The 16,385-nt window shown below is 41.5% G+C and overlaps 1 protein-coding gene across 1 annotated transcript in view; it reads left to right on the forward strand.

Moving 5' to 3' along the window:
• MAPK8IP2 (mitogen-activated protein kinase 8 interacting protein 2) overlaps window positions 1-16,385 on the forward strand; it is a 70,941-nt gene that overhangs the window by 14,565 nt on the left and 39,991 nt on the right. The window contains exons 3-6 of the mRNA XM_075208455.1: window positions 10,471-10,719; window positions 13,120-13,192; window positions 13,521-15,374; window positions 15,714-15,789. Of these exons, the coding sequence (XP_075064556.1) occupies window positions 10,471-10,719; window positions 13,120-13,192; window positions 13,521-15,374; window positions 15,714-15,789 (2,252 nt within the window). The remainder of the gene's footprint in view (window positions 1-10,470; window positions 10,720-13,119; window positions 13,193-13,520; window positions 15,375-15,713; window positions 15,790-16,385) is intronic.

Raw genomic sequence — 16,385 nt, forward strand, 5'->3', positions numbered from 1 at the left:
AAAGTTGTCCATTGGGAGAGAACATAGGAAGAAGTGAGATTTAGGAGTTTAGGGGCAAAAGTAGTAACAGGAGAATCGGTAGGGATGTTGAAATCACTCTGTAATGGCGGGACACGGCGCTGGATAAGAGAGCGCCGTTACCCTGGCAACGTCTGACGAGCCCCCGGGAGTGACGTCCCGGTCGCCATAGTGACGGCCGGGATAGAGACAGGGGATTTGCGGCGGCTGGGCACCGCTGCGGCTCGTAACAGTACCCCCCCTTGAGGAGGGGTCGAGGGACCCAGACATCCAGGTTTTCTTGGGAATCTTCTGAAGAACGCCTTCAACTGTTTAGGGGCATGGAGTTGTCTCTGCAGAACCCAAGACCGCTCTTCTAACCCGCGGTTCCTCCACTGCACCAGGAAGTGCACCTGCCCTTGCACTTTTTTAGAATCCAGGATCCTTTGAACCACGTATCTTAGTGGTTTGCTTGAATTTCCCCCAGCCACACTGGAAGACTGAATTTGGCTAGGATATAGTACCGGCTTCAACAGTGAACAATGAAATGTGTTGGGGATTCTTAACGAGCCCGGAATTTTTAACCTGAATGCGACGGAATTGACTTGCTTGATTATGGAAAACGGCCCGATGAACTTAGGGCCCAACTTCTTGCAAGGCTGTCTGAGCCTGATATTTTTTGTAGACAGCCATACTTTCTGGCCCACCTTGAAGGAGCAGATGATACGGTGGCGGTCCGAATTTTTTTTTGCAAGAAATGAAGCTTGTTTCAAGGATGACTGTACTTTCTTCCAGATAGCTCTGAGGTCCCTGGCAATGGAACGGATCTCCTGGATACCAGCGGACTTGAGTGAGTACAAGGAGTTGGATCTGGGGTGAAAGCCATAATTGCAAAAAAACTGAGAAGTTTTGGTGGATGAGTGACATGAGTTATTACAAGCAAATTCCGCCCAGGGTAACAAGGAGGACCAGTTATCATGGAATTCTGACATATAGCATAGTAAAATTTGCTCTAAGGACTGGTTAACCCTTTCAGTTTGCCCATTTGACTGAGGATGGTATGTGGATGATAAACTGATTTTAATTCCGAGCAGGGTACAGAAGGATTTCCAGAATTGTGCAATGAATTGTGAACCACGATCAGAAACGATATCAGAAGGAAGTCCATGGAGACGGAAAACATGCTGGATGAAGAGAATGGCCAGAACGGTAGGAAGTCGGGTTAGTGGAATGAAATGTGCCATTTTGCTGAAGCGGTCTACCACGACCGAAATGGTATTGTGTCCCGCAGAAGGTGGTAAATCAACGATAAAGTCCATGGACAAATGTGTCCAAGGTTTTGCAGGGGCGGCCAACGGAACCAACTGACCTACCGGACGAGTCCTGGGAACTTTGTTCCTGGCACAAATTTCACAAGACAGGACGTGACTCTTGATGTCAGCAGACAAAGATGGCCACCATACAGTACGAGAAAGGATTTCCAATGTCTTGAAAACTCCCGGATGTCCAGCAGTCTGATTATTGTGTGCTTCAGCAATGACTGCCTTCCTTAGATGAACTGGCACAAACAAGCATCCTACTGGGGTAATATCAGGAGCTAATTTCTGAAATCTTTGTAATGTACAGCTCAGGTCTTGGGTTAACCCAGCATGGATCATAGATAAGGGAACAATAGGTTCTGCACTAGTAACCGGAGCATCGTGTGCCAGGAAGCTTCTGGACAGGGCGTCTGCCCGGACATTTTTAGAACCTGGACGGTAAGTGATTACAAAGTTAAAACGGGTGAAGAACAGCAACCAACGAGCCTGTCGGGGGTTCAGTGGTATGGCCGACTGTATATACTGCAGATTCTTATGATCCGTTATAACGGAGATCTGGTGTGTAGCGCCTTCCAACCATTGTCGCCATTCCTCAAAGGCGCATTTGATTGCCAACAGCTCTCGGTTTCCCACATCATAGTTGGTTTCCGCTGAAGAGAACTGACGGGATAAGTAGGCACATGGATGTAGGCGGTGAGTATGGGGACCCTTTTGTGATAAGATGGCACCAGCACCGATGTCAGAGGCATCAACTTCCAGAACAAACGGTACCCTAGGATCTGGATGTCTAAGGACCTAAACAGACACAAAGGCTTCCTTCAGAGTTTTAAATGCAGTTATTGCCTGTGGTGACCAATCAGCTGGATCACTTCCCTTGCGGGTCAAGGTGACGATAGGAGCCACGATATCAGCGAAGCCGCCAATAAATCTCCTGTAATAATTGGCGAATCCCAGGAATCTCTGGACCGCCTTGAGATTATTCGGTTGTACCCAATCCAGGATTGCTTGGACCTTGGTTGGGTCCATGGAGAAGTCTTCTGAGGAGATTATATAACCTAAGAAGGATACCTTCTGGACTTCGAACTCGCATTTCTCGAGTTTAGCGTAGAGATGGTGTTCCCGCAATTTCTGTAAGACTTGTCTGACATGACCCTGGTGTACTGACAATGATTCTGAATATATGAGGATGTCGTCCAAGTAGACAACAACGAAGTGTCCCAGAAACTCACGTAACACCTCATTAATTAAATCCTGGAATACTGCAGGGGCATTACTAAGGCCAAACGGCATTACCAGATATTCTTAGTGGCCCGAGAGCATGTTGAATGCCGTCTTCCACTCATCACCTGCTCTAATACGTATGAGATTATAGGCACCACGAAGATCAATTTTTGTGAAGATAGTTGCCCCTCTTAGTTGGTCAAAAAGTACGGAGATGAGAGGAAGGGGATAGGTGTTCTTAACCGTAATGAGATTCAGCCCTCGGTAGTCGATACAGGGTCTGAGTCCACCGTCCTTCTTGGATACAAAGAAGCACCCTGCTCTTACTGGGGACTTGGATGGCTTGATGAAGCCTTTCTCCAGGTTTTCGCCAATGTATTCCTGCATGGATTTGGTCTCTGGACCGGAGAGAGAGTACAAGCGTCCCTTGGGTAATTTAGAACCCGGAATGAGCTCGATGGCACAGTCGAATTCCCGGTGTGGTGGTAGAGTGTCAGCAGCCTTTTTGGAGAAGACATTCCAGAACCCATGATACTGTGAAGGAAGCTGCTCCGGAATAGGCTGAATCATACGCAAAGGCAGTGTCAAGCAAGACTGTGTACAATAAGAGCTCCACTGGACAATTTCTCCTTTTACCCAATCTATGACAGGGTTATGGCGGGATAGCCAGGGGTGGCCCAGAATCAAAGGAACTGACGGACATTCGATAAAGAAGAAGACTATGGATTCCGAGTGGAGAGCCCCAATGTTCAAATGTAGTAGCGGGGTCTCCCAGGTAATCTTGTCTCCTGGCAATGGACTACCATCTAAGCCACATACCGTAATGGCAGATTTGAGTTTAATCCGCGGAATTCCAGCAGAGCGGGCAAACTCGATGTCAAGGAAGTTGCCTGCAGCTCCACTGTCAATGAAGGCCGACAAGTTCACAGAACCAGCACTGGACGTGAGTTGTGCAGGAATTAATACAGCATTTTTCGGGGAAACAATTTGTAGACCTAGGTGAATTTTCCCCTCATTCCCTAGGCATGCTCTTTTCCCGGCTTATTAGGGCAGGAACGGGAGAAGTGGCCTTTAGTGCCACAGTAGAGACATAGACCTTGTGATCGTCTCCTGTCTCTTTCCTCAGGAGATAGAGGATACGTTCCTAATTGCATAGGCTCCTCATCATCCGTGGAAACAGGAATCAGAGCAGATGGAGGAGAAGATGCCTCCTTTTCAGATTTCCGCTCTTTAATTCACCTGTCAATTTTAATGGAGAGGTGCATCAGATCCTCCAGTGAGGTAGGAGAGGGATATTGCACTAAGGAGTCTTTAATTTGTTCCGACAGGCCCAATCGGAACTGACTGCGTAAAGCAGGGTCATTCCATCCACTGTCAGGTGACCATCTACGAAATTCAGCGCAGTATTCCTCTGCCGACCGCCGGCCCTGTTTCAAGGCCCGTAGATGAGCTTCAGCGGAGGCCATTCGATCCGGGTCATCATATGGTAGACTTAATGCCTCAAAGAAAGCGTCCACGGACTGCATGGCAGGACTGGTCTGCGGCAAATAAAAGGCCCCGGACTGGGGGTCACCCTGTAGGAGGGAAATGATAATCCTGACTTTTTTGTTGCTCGGAACCGGAGGAGCGGGGTCTCAACCGGAAATAGAGCTTGCAGCTCTCCCTGAAATTCCAAAACAGGGATCTATTTCCAGTGAACCATTCCGGCAAATTCATCTTAGGTTCACAGGTGGAACTCGGAGTGGGTTGTGAGTTTTTCGCGGCTTCTTCTTGAACGGACAAACGCTCAGACAATCCCTGGATCATTTGGTACAAGGACTCCACATGGCCCACTAGGGCTTGCGCCGGAGATGGTGAAGTTCCGCTTCCATCCATCTCAACTTCGTCTCCGGAACGTCTGTTATTTGGCCGGTTATAATGTTAGGAACCCCTCCAGCCTGCACAATACAACCCGAAGTCTACTCTGCCAGTCAGGTGTTCACTGGAGCCCCTGATGGTGGGGACAGACTGGGCTGCAGACTGACAGAGGGTCATGAAGTGTGTACCGGCTGGGGAGAACCCAGGCAAGCGGAGTGGAATCCAAGCAGAGGTCAGGGGCCGGCAGCAGACAACGGTACCAATAAACAAGCTGAGGTCAGGGGTCACGAGCAGTCAGGGAGGTCGGTATACAAGCCAGAGGTCAAGGTCACGAGGTTCACAGGCAAAGTCCAAATCCAAGCCAAGGGTCATACACGGGAGATCAGTAGAAGTTCAAATAGACAGGAACAAGAACAAAGCAGGTCAGCAGACTGGGGAGCAGAAGCTATAACCGGCAATGAGGCAGCAGACCTCATTGCCCTAAATACTGAAGCAGAGCAATGATAGCCTAGCTCTCTAATTGCCCACAAGCTGTTCCAATTAGCCCTCAGGCTTGCCCCTCTGTTGCGCACGCGCCCGGCTGCTCTGTAATGCCAGGACACGGCGCTGGATAAGAGAGCTTCTTACCGTTGCCCTGGCAACGTCTGACGAGCCCCCGGAAGTGACGTCCCGGTCGCCATAGCGACGGCCAGGACGGAGACAGGGGAGTCGCGGCGGCTGGGCACCGCCGCGGCTCGTAACAAATACTGACTGTTGTCCTTGTGAAGCTGTGATAATAGGCAGAATGTCCTTCTCCTGTTTCCTACTGTTTAACTTCAGTATATAACTTTGAATTATGCTATTTAAATCTTAATACACTAGTAACTAACACACTTAGAACTACACACAGCCTTCACTGGCTTGCAGCCATAGTACAAAAATCATGTGTCTCCTTGCATGATCTTTATATACTGCCCTATAGCCAGGCCACAAAGACCCTTCTTGTCGAGCTGACACCCCACCAAAACCTCACCTTCCATCCCTCTTTGAGGAATTTCTTTCCACCTGCTATGACTAGCCTCCACCCCCTCTTCCTATGCCTCACACCCCAATATAAAAACGAAACTATTGTATGCACAAAATTTTACATATCTCAGTTGTTTTAAAATGTTTATACTCTACTGTTTTCAGTATTTTCTAATTGTGACTGTTCCTGTTATCTCCTATATTGTTTTCACTGTTTTTGCTTGTAATAAAAAAATTCCAAAATAACAAATTTAAAAAACAAAAAACAGAATAGTGTACTCTTATAATTATAATTCTGTTAGATTATCATATTAATTATATAAACATTTCAATACAAATACTCTTTAAAACTAAAACATATACCACATTTATGACAAGGCAATATTTACAACATAATAGTTATGACATTTGCGTGTATACAAATAATAGTCCTGTGCATAATGAATGACATATCTTGCCTCTGTCTCTGCTCCTGCCCATCACCTGGCTGGGTCTTCCACTCCCTGGGATTGAGTCATTAAGGAGAGCAAATCATATAAAAGGAGTAACTTTGCACCTGGACAAGACCATGTTGCATTGGAGGGGAAGGTAAATTTAAAATGAGGGGATAGATTTATTGTTGGGATAGGGCATGTCCTAGATCAGGGATAGGCAACTTGCGGCTCTCCAGGTGTTGTGAAACTACAAGTCCCAGCATACTTTGCCAGTAGATAACCAGCAGATAGGTGGCAAGGCATGTTGGGATATGTAGTTTCACAACACCTGGAGAGCCGCAGGTTGCCTACCCCTGTCCTAGATCAACTTTACATTTCAGTGTAAAAATAAAGCTATCAAGTATTTGTGTGCTAGCTAAAAATACAGTCAGTATTTAACATATGTGCAAAATAATAAACTTATTTGCATTGTAACATGGTTTGTCTTAGAGAACATTTACTATTTCTTTTGTCTTACTTTTCCTAATGACTCGGGCCCTCTAACTCCAACTAATTTCCTTCCTCGGCTCTCTCCAACTACATATCCCATATCTTGAAATAAATCGATCAGTCAATCTGACAGTTTCTCATTATATGATCAATAAAATATGGTGGTTCTGCCTCACGGTGAAATCTAAATGATCGCATCATAAAATTTGTAAATTCTCTTTCATTAAAGCAGTTCTTCATTTATACACCTTGATTTGTAAATATGGTATAAACATACCTAAGGTCACATAATAGAATCCTTTCTGATTATCTTCCATTCTAATTAGACCTTAGCCGTTGGTCAAATCTTGGTATATCAACAAATGTGACATCTTGTTGTCAGCACATGAGTCTATTGTTTAAAATTACCTCTGGATTAGGCTCCAATGTAAGAAGAAAAACCAGTCGTAATTAGCGTGGTGAAACCAAGACTCTGATATAAATGCATACACATACTAGAATTTGGTTAGTTTATCCACTTAAATTTAATTTTATTCTTACTTAATTACATTTTAATGAAACAATTATCGGTACGGTCTCCCTGCTCAGTTCTCGCATCGATACTTTAACTATAATATGTTACCTCACTACTTGACAGCTCTGTAAAATACTACGGTAACTAAGCACTTTTCATTTTATTTTTGGCATGATTCAAAAAAAACCAACAAAAAACTGCATCATACATTTGTGGTAGATGTAATTATTATTATAATTATTATTATTATTGTCAGTGCTTTTGTTGTAAGAAAAAAGGTGCCGGAACTCACATCACGTAGTCAATCACTGTACACACACCCACACACGTCAGCTGTGTAACGAAACATAACGGTCGCCGCCCGCAGTCAGCACTCAGCGTGCAACCACATGACCAATCACAAGTTGAGCAGCGCCACAAGCCGAGCAGTGCTATCACAACCAGCGCAGACGAAGCACGCATGCATCGGACTCGACACACAAGCAGCCCGCATGCACCGTTTTAATGATTTTGCCACCAACTTGCTACACTCGTCAGGGCGATTCAAGTCTATGTGGACCAAACATCAAATGTTCAAAAGTTACTTTTAAAACTTGAAAAATCCATACTTGATTAAAAAAAAAAAATACTTGATTGAAAACTTGAAAAATCCATTGAAAAAAGGTGCCGGAACTCAGTTCCGGTGAGTTTTATGACATAAAAAACACTGATTATTGTTGTTATTGTTCTTGGACTGTATTAAATATCCCATCATTTTACACATACCTGAAAAAAAAAAATCTATAAAACATTTGCCAATGGATGTTAAAATACATCTGTCTTTTAAGAAAAATGAACATTTTAGTCTGGGTGGGCTGATTATACAATATTTATTACAAAACAGTTTGCAGTAAGCATTGATAATGATAAAAACATGGTTACCTAGTAACACATACTTTAGATGTATCTGGCTGTAATAAAGAGGTGATGATTTTGATAAGGCTGGTTCTGCCTAGGAATGAGGTCTGCAAAACTTGATATCCTTTTAATTCATCAAGTTTTTGGTTATTTTTTCTATGTTAGTCCTATAGAGTTCATAGATGTTTTTGGGAAGCTGTCTGCCTAAGTAAGCTATATGTTGGTTGGCCCTTAGGAAACTGTATTGTTTACTTCAATTTAATTGGGATTTGTTTTCTGATGCCAGGGCTATAGATTTATCATTATTTATTGAAAATCCCAATACTCCACTGTTAATGCAATTCTTGTCCTTGAAACCAACTACCTTCAGATATTGTATGTGTTCTTTACTGATCGATCAGGAGACCAGAAATCATGACATACGCAATTGAAGTCAAGATAAACTGAGCTGTTGCTTCTTTAATCAGAGAGCTTTTTATAGGTAGACCACAAATCAAGAAAATTCTGTTGATTATTGCAAAAAGCACTTATAATATAACATGTCCATATATTGAATTGTTTATCACTTTTGTGAGGAAACATCTGCCAGTTGTGGTTGGAACAGTTAGAACATCTTATGGGTGTAACATCTTGTGATATGTCTGATCTCACATCTTGACTGCAGGGGTAGATGTTATCACCTTTCAGGCTTGTTCCTGTCACAAAGATCTTATCACCTTCTTGTCACAAAAAATCTCACTTGCACAAAGCTGTATTTTTCCATTTAATATATCTGTGCATACTTATATGAAATCATATATCTGAATACATATATTTCAACACACACATTATTTTATAAGGAATCGTATCACAATTTATTCCTTTACACCACAAAATTGTGCTATTTTGTTTAGTATCAGTTTTAAGCTTTGTTTGGTGTTTCAAATGTATAAAACTAAAGTGGATAATACTTCTTGAATGCTTTTTCTGCATCCAGGCTTAGAATAATATTTTGGGTATGATTGCCTGTAGATGAGACATTGACTGCTTATATTGCAGTTCTAATTCCTTTTACCCAGTGGCAGGGCTGGTGCTAGGGTCCACGGCGCCCTAGGCATTTTTAAAAAAACGGCGCCCCCCCCCCCCACAAAAATCGCCTCCCTCCTCCCTCCTCTCCTTACCTTGTCTCACCACCGCTGCCTCTCTGCTCCGTCTCCTCCCTTCCACTCACTGACACTAGTAAGTGGAGGGGAGGAGACGGAGCAGAGAGGCGGCGGTGGTGACAAAATAGCCTCTTCCCCCCTCCCCGTGCATCTGAATGCTGTGCGGCGGCCGTGACAGGTATGGTCAGCGGTTGCCGCACAGTTTTAAAGTTATTTACTATTCTGTGGCGCCCTCCAGAGCCCGGCGCCCTAGGCAAGTGCCTAACCTTGCCTAATGGGAGCGCCGGGCCTGCCCAGTGGTGCATATGGGCAAACCTTAGTTCATGTTAGGTTAACAGGCCTGAAAAGATCTTGTAGTCTAGTGGTTATAATTGTTGCTAATAGTTTAAAATCTTATCAAAGGTGGTCCATGGTACAGTGCTCTTATTTTAGTATCTATTTATATGTTGGCATGATATGAAATGAGTATGTTTTCATTGCTAGTATATTTGATTCTAGAAAGAAGATTGTTTGCTGCCAGAAGGTAATCTATTCATGTTAAGGGTTTGTTAAGGTATACTATCTGTTGGTTTGGTTATGTATTATACAGGGATCCACCATGTTATGATCATTTTTAAGAAAGTGAATACCTTCATAGTTGCTGTAATGATGTGTTAGACTTTTCCAACTCAAGGCCTCAACTTATACTGTCAATGGGATACTCATTTGTTTCTTCAATGTACAATTTATATGGGAAAGACATTTTTAATTGCATTTCGGCCATGTAATAAAATATTCAAACAGTTGGACCTACTAAAGGTCGCTCAAGGCAATTTATAGTTGCATTTTTCAGTACTGGGTGGAGATAGCAAACGTAAAGGTTGCACAATTTTGAAGTGTGAGATATCCACAAGTATTATGTGCCTTCAAGGTCAACACTAGCTGTTATCTAAAAATATCACAAAATTACACAGCTCCAACACAAGTTATGCATTTTTCCTTAGTATCATGTAATCCACCATATTAAACCCAGGAAGGGAGTTTCATAACAATGCTATAACTTCTTGTGCTTCCATCTACTACTTGATAATACCAGGGCCAACTATATTTGAGTGAAAATCTAACACTATAAAGAGATGCAGTTTTATGCAAAAGTTATCACTGGCTTGGAAGGCTGCATAAATAAGGAGAGAATTTCCATCTTTGGCACATTTAGGAATTTTTGATATTTGATAAATCGACCCCTTATTGTTTTACTATTGTACTTGACCTCTCATCCATCTTTCAAAATGCAATCACTTACATAATTTTCCTTAATCTAGTCTTATGCAAAATCTTATTTGATTAACATTCTTAATTTTACAAACTCTAATGTTATGTTGTCAACACTATTAACAGCCTTAATTCCCTTACCCACCATCTATGGATCTCGGCTCTGATACAACACTACTCTGACCACCAGGAACCAACACCTGCAAGCAGTGCTCCCTCTCTAGATATCACTTGTTCTAGGTTCTCTTGGGGGAGGAGCTTGTGTTTGCAGCACATACATATATTCTCCACCAAAAACCAAACGCATAACTTATAATTATAGTGTAACTCTTGTTCTCTTTCAGGAAGGTCTTGGCTTTGGGAGATGTGATCCTTCACGTGCTCTCTGCACTTTCCAGGAGGATTTCCAGGAATTTGAAATGATTGATGAGGAGGAAGATGAGGAAGAGGAAGAAGAAGAAGATGAACTCCCACCTCAAGAAAACAGAAAACAGCTGGAGGCTCCTCCTTCACCAAATCCTTCTCCTCTCCCACCTGAAGATACCATGAAAAATAGGCCATGCACCCTGACACTGAGTGCCCCTCGAACCCAAGTAAGACTGGAATTAGAGAAACTGAAGAGTCCGAATAATAGGTATAGGTTACATGGATGTGATACAATTTAATACGTGTAGATGGTATAGATACATTGTATTATAATATTTCACTCATATATATATATATATATATATATAGAGAGAGAGAGATTTGGGGTATTTTTTTGATTTCCTTTACTATACCTTATATTTAGTACACACATCTGAACAGTTTAACAAAATAATTCATGCACAAGCAACATAATTGTCCAAGTTGGCTGTGTTAATGGTGTATTAAGTTGTGATAAGCAGCTCTGCCATTTGAAATTATAGATGTGACTCCAAGAGACTGAATCCTTTGCAATTTTTTTTACCTAACTTACAGTCTGTTAATTATTGTTTTACTGAAACCTATTATAGTGATTCTAACAGCTCATCCCCTCAGTTTATAAGTGACTTCCATAGAAATCCTGCTATTGGAGCTGGGCATTTGGAAGGCCCAATCATGTAAGGAAAATGACTGTATATCTGTTCCCACACAATTTAACTAGTTTCCTTTGGAAACCATTGGAAACAGGGGAGTGAAGCTGTTAGATACTCTCTATTACAACATTTGTTTAATCAGTGATTCATGCCAGACGATTCATTATTTTATGTAAATTATCCATATAGGCTAAGATTTATCATCTATTTTTTATGTTTTAGAATGGCATATTTTAATCTAGAATGATTATTGTCCCATTGCACTTCCATTTTATTAAAATTAAACAATTAACCTCTCTGGATTCATACATCCATTTTTACCACAACACGTATGAAATACATGCCCACCAAAATAATTTTTGCCTTACTTTCCCTCATTAGTTAGAATATAATGCATTGCTTTAGTTTGCCTCCTTTTGGGTTAATTTCTTGTCTCAGTGTCCACAAATAATTAAAGGATAATTCCAGCTAAATTGTACATTTCAATTTGCTCTTTTTTGCGGTTTGTAAATGAACCTTAGTAATATATTCGAACCACACATTAATGCAAAACACAATAATAGGAAAATAGAGCTCTTAGTCCATATATATACTTATATTGGTAGATCAACCTTATCAACAATCAGACTCACCAGTTCAAGGAAAGCTAATAAGGTCCACTCTACTGCATCGAGACAGCACTTAGCTAAAGACCCTACTCTAGGCCTCAGACTAAATATACTGTTCTAGTTTTGTATGTAGTTTTGCTGTGTAGCCAAGTACAAGGTACACTTTGTTGTTATTTTTGTTATTCTTTAGGCTATTGGAGTCTGTTGCTGAACTGGACGTACACCCGTTTGCATAGCATAAATTAAGAATATTTGCACTGCGCATGCCCACAAAGAGAGACATATATGTTCCCATGCAGAGTTGCGCACATTTGACACTTGCGCCTCCTTATAACTGGAGAGACAGAATGGAAGAAATCAAATGTAGGCCAAGTACAGTAAAGCAACCCATAGAGGAGATGCATATACACCGGTCAGGGCTCCTGGTGCAAATGCATGCAGATGATGATGACTGTCACCACTACTGGCTTGCTACTTCTGATTGCAGATTCATCGCTGAAGCAAATAGGTGCTTTCTGCACTAATTGTGCATATATTCTATGATTTTCTGGGTGTATTTTTTGCTTTCATTCGTATGCATGAAGGAATATTATATATGCTGTATTATATCAAGCCTAACAGTGAATGTGTTTTTCGCTATTTAAACAAAACTTTTCTTGTGCTTATGACTTGGTTGTATGTATGCATATGTGAGTGTATGTAAGTTTGAGGTAAACCTGGCATATATACTACAGATGCAGAGCTGGTTCCATCTTGAGATGCCTCTGACTAAGTATATGGGCGGAAATATGCTATATGTACTGGCGACTTTTGTGAGCATAAATTATGTCCAACTTGCGTCCAGCTCAGCATCAGGACCATTGTGGCTCCATCCAATGTCCTTCATTGGCCTTCTAGATAGAAAATCTGATTGCATTGACAAAGTTTATTAGTATCTATTTCATATAAATTAACTTACACAAGAACCATTAAAAACCTAAAGTGTATGTGTAATATAGTAGAAAAATAGATGAGATGCATTGAATATATGCTGAGTGTGGAGCTATCCATTACATTTATATGTGTAACGCAATGCATACAATTAATTATTTGGTTCTCAGAATGTAGTAAACAAAAAACTTCAAATAACATCTAACAAGAGAGATTTTTGTTTATTTTTCTTTAAAAAATAATTACACTTATTTAATGTATAGGCTTTATACAATCTTATTCACAATTTGATTACTTTAATTACATTTAAATATACTGGGTATGAGTAATGTGCCATGTGTTGGGTGAGACCAATTATATTGGATTATTTTGAGATATTTTATTCTCTGAATCTCAGGACACACTTAACAACAACGGCGGATTCATTTCTCAGAGTGACAGCTGGGCAGATCCTGAGAGAAATGAGACTGGTGAGAGAGTTAGACTGAATCTTTGCATGGGTATCTATTGTTACTTTCATGGATTTCCTTATTATTATTAATTAGATTTATTTCTTTTTGATGGTAGAGGAATCTCTTTCTTCCTAAACTCATTTGACTTAGAATGAATGTATTACATTCACCACTTCCTCCTGCTTGGGTATCATTCCAGTTATGTGATTGTCTATGTCTCAGACTGCAATATCTTTATATGCATGTCCCTTTTCCCTACATGAATTCGCTATTTTCATTCTACATTGTAAAGTATATATTTTCTCATTGTTTAAAACTGCACTAATGCATTTTCTTAAATCTACAGAAATGGTGCCCCATTCACAGGTTACTCATTATGACCTGGAGACTCACAAAGAAACTGATAGTGATAACACAGGAACAGAGCCGGAGAGTATAGGAATCATTGATGTACCCAGCATTGTTCCTGAAATTAACCAGCACTCTAGCCATGGGGGGGCCTGGCCATTAGATACAGAGTTTAGGGTATCTACACCACTTCACGAGAACCTGGAGAATTTGAGTCCTGAGCAGAGAGAAAGCACAAGGGGACATCTGTCCAATTCTTCTAATGAAACAACATCTCCATCTTCAGATCCTGGTATTGAGGCTGATCTGACCAGTCGAGGTCGCTTCCTGCCAACTGGCCACTGCAGCCAGGATCTAAGTTCTCCTGGCTCTGATTCAGACATAGAAGGTGAAATAGAAGCAGCCTTTGCTTGTGAGGGTGGAAGACTTGTGGGTAACATGATCTCATCAATATCAGAGACAGAACTGGACTTAACCAGTGAGTCAAGCAGTGGAAGGTCCTCCCACCTCACCAACTCTATCGAAGAGGCAAGCTCTCCAACTTCTGATCCAGAACCAGATCATGTGGGAGAGGGAGGCCGTCAAGGCATCAAAGACTCCATTCTACTTGACAAAGAGGAAGAGAGAGGCCTCTTAATGATGGAGGCAGAGAAGACATATAGTACATGGAATGTAGATGAAGTAAGCCTGTGCCAGGATGAAGCAGACCAGAATAAAGGACGCAGTCTGGAAAGTATCCGACGCTCCTTCTACTTACCTGTTGGGCCCAAGCTGCTGCCAGAGACAGATGCAAACAGTGAATATGAATCAGACTCAGAGTCAGAAGCTGATTTAAGTGAGGATTCAGACTCCCCTTGGCTGCTTAGCAACCTGGTAAATAAAATGATTTCTGAAGGCTCATATCCCATTACATGCCCAGATGACTGCTTTCAGAGGCAGACAAGTCCATCCTGTGACACTCTCTCTCCTGCCTCTGAGTTGGATCCTGAGAACATTGATCGAGAGATAGAGGCTGAACTTAGCAGTTCCAAGGATCCCACTGATGAGATGGATGCATCACAGCAGAGTATAGAGCTGGTGGATATGGAGACACTACAACATTCCCTCAGTCATCATGCTAGAGAGGAAACTGGTCCTGGTTTGTATCTTCTGCATGACTCATGTGACACAGTGACTCCCATCTTTGAAGGACTTCCTCTTCACCTGGAGGGATTATCTCATACAGCTAAATGTCGCCCTCAGTCTCCAAGGCATACCATTGAACAGAAACCGTGGCCTGGAACAGAGGAAATTCTTCAGGAACCAAGAGAAGGCTGGGATATTGATCGTGACCTAGACTCTGGCATCCTGGAGGATAATGACCTTTGTGATGATCTCTGCCAGGAGCTAGACCAAAATCAACCCACAATGGACATTTCAACAGCCAAAACTAATCATGGTTTTAACTTAGAATATACTGGTGACGAAGATGAAGACCTTTCTTATTACAGAAGCCTAAAGAGCTCTCCCTACCAGAATTGTGTTGGGGAAGAAGATTTTATGGAACGCCATACAGCTGAACCACGTCTTCTGGATGATTCGTTGGCCTATGACTCAATTAAATATACTCTGGTAGTGGATGAGCACACTCAACTTGAGCTAGTTAGTCTTCAGAGATGTACATCAATATTGAGTGACGGCAGTGACCTCCTGAGGGCTTGTGATCCTTGTGACTTGGAGGAGGATGATTTTGGAGATGACATCGAAGTTCATGAACATGAATCTTCACCAGATGACTCATCAGCAGAGCCCAACTTGCCTTTTTCCAAGAAGTTCCTCAATGTTTTTGTAAACAGCACATCACGATCATCAAGTGAGTTCCCAGTTTGTTATCAGTAGTACATGCTATTCCAATATGTGGGTATGTCAGTAGATTTGAATATTTGTAATGTAGAAAAACAAAACATTGTGGAAATATTTATAACTATATAAATGTTCACATTGACCTTAACCACTATATGAAATCTTACCATGTGACTCCATCCATTGAGTATGACCATGTGATGTCACAAGATGAACATTACCTTGTGATATTTCACCTCATTGACATTCATTTGTAAAATGAAAGCAGCCCAACTATATGTTGTGTGTTTTTAAGTATTGCTTATTACTTTTGTTAGGCAATAATGTTGTCATTGGATATTTTTCTCAGGTACTGAGTCATTTGGGCTTTTTTCCTGTGTACTAAATGGGGAAGAACGAGAGCAAACACACAGAGCTGTTTTCAGGTAAGAGAATATTACCCTGATCAGTCAATTAATCCACTACACACCTTATACATAACTGTTTAAATTGACTCATTTATGTTTTTCTCCAAAAAACAGTCGTATGCTGCCCTTAACTTGAACACAGCACCTCCTTAAAATATGTCATTTCACATTAAAATTTAGCCACCCTAAATTGTACTCGTCAGACATCTACAGGGCCATGCCATTCAGGGGTCATTTTCTGGGGGAGTTTTCAGGATTGACAATCACAGCATTCAGAAGCCAAGTTTGTTTAGTAATTAGTTCTCCATCAACTAGGTTATTCCTTCCCGAACAATTTCTATAATGGAATTTTGTAAAGTTTATTTCTGTGCTGAAGGGATTTAAACTTTAAAATGACTGTGATGTTAGTGATTGCTCTATGCCTTTAAAAAGGTAGTCCTTTTGTGTCCAGCTGGCATACTCAATAGCCACCTAAGGTTCAGAATCACAGATGATCTGCCAGCCCTTTCCTCAGCCTTATTATCGGCATTTCTATTGTGCTCAGCCAGTCCTGACTTCCACTTCTTTATTGACCTCACTATAGCTCTCAACCTGCATTGTCTTTAGTCCTGTAT

Source organism: Mixophyes fleayi, chromosome 4, assembly GCF_038048845.1.
Source record: "Mixophyes fleayi isolate aMixFle1 chromosome 4, aMixFle1.hap1, whole genome shotgun sequence".
Classification (NCBI taxonomy): Eukaryota; Metazoa; Chordata; class Amphibia; order Anura; family Limnodynastidae; genus Mixophyes; species Mixophyes fleayi.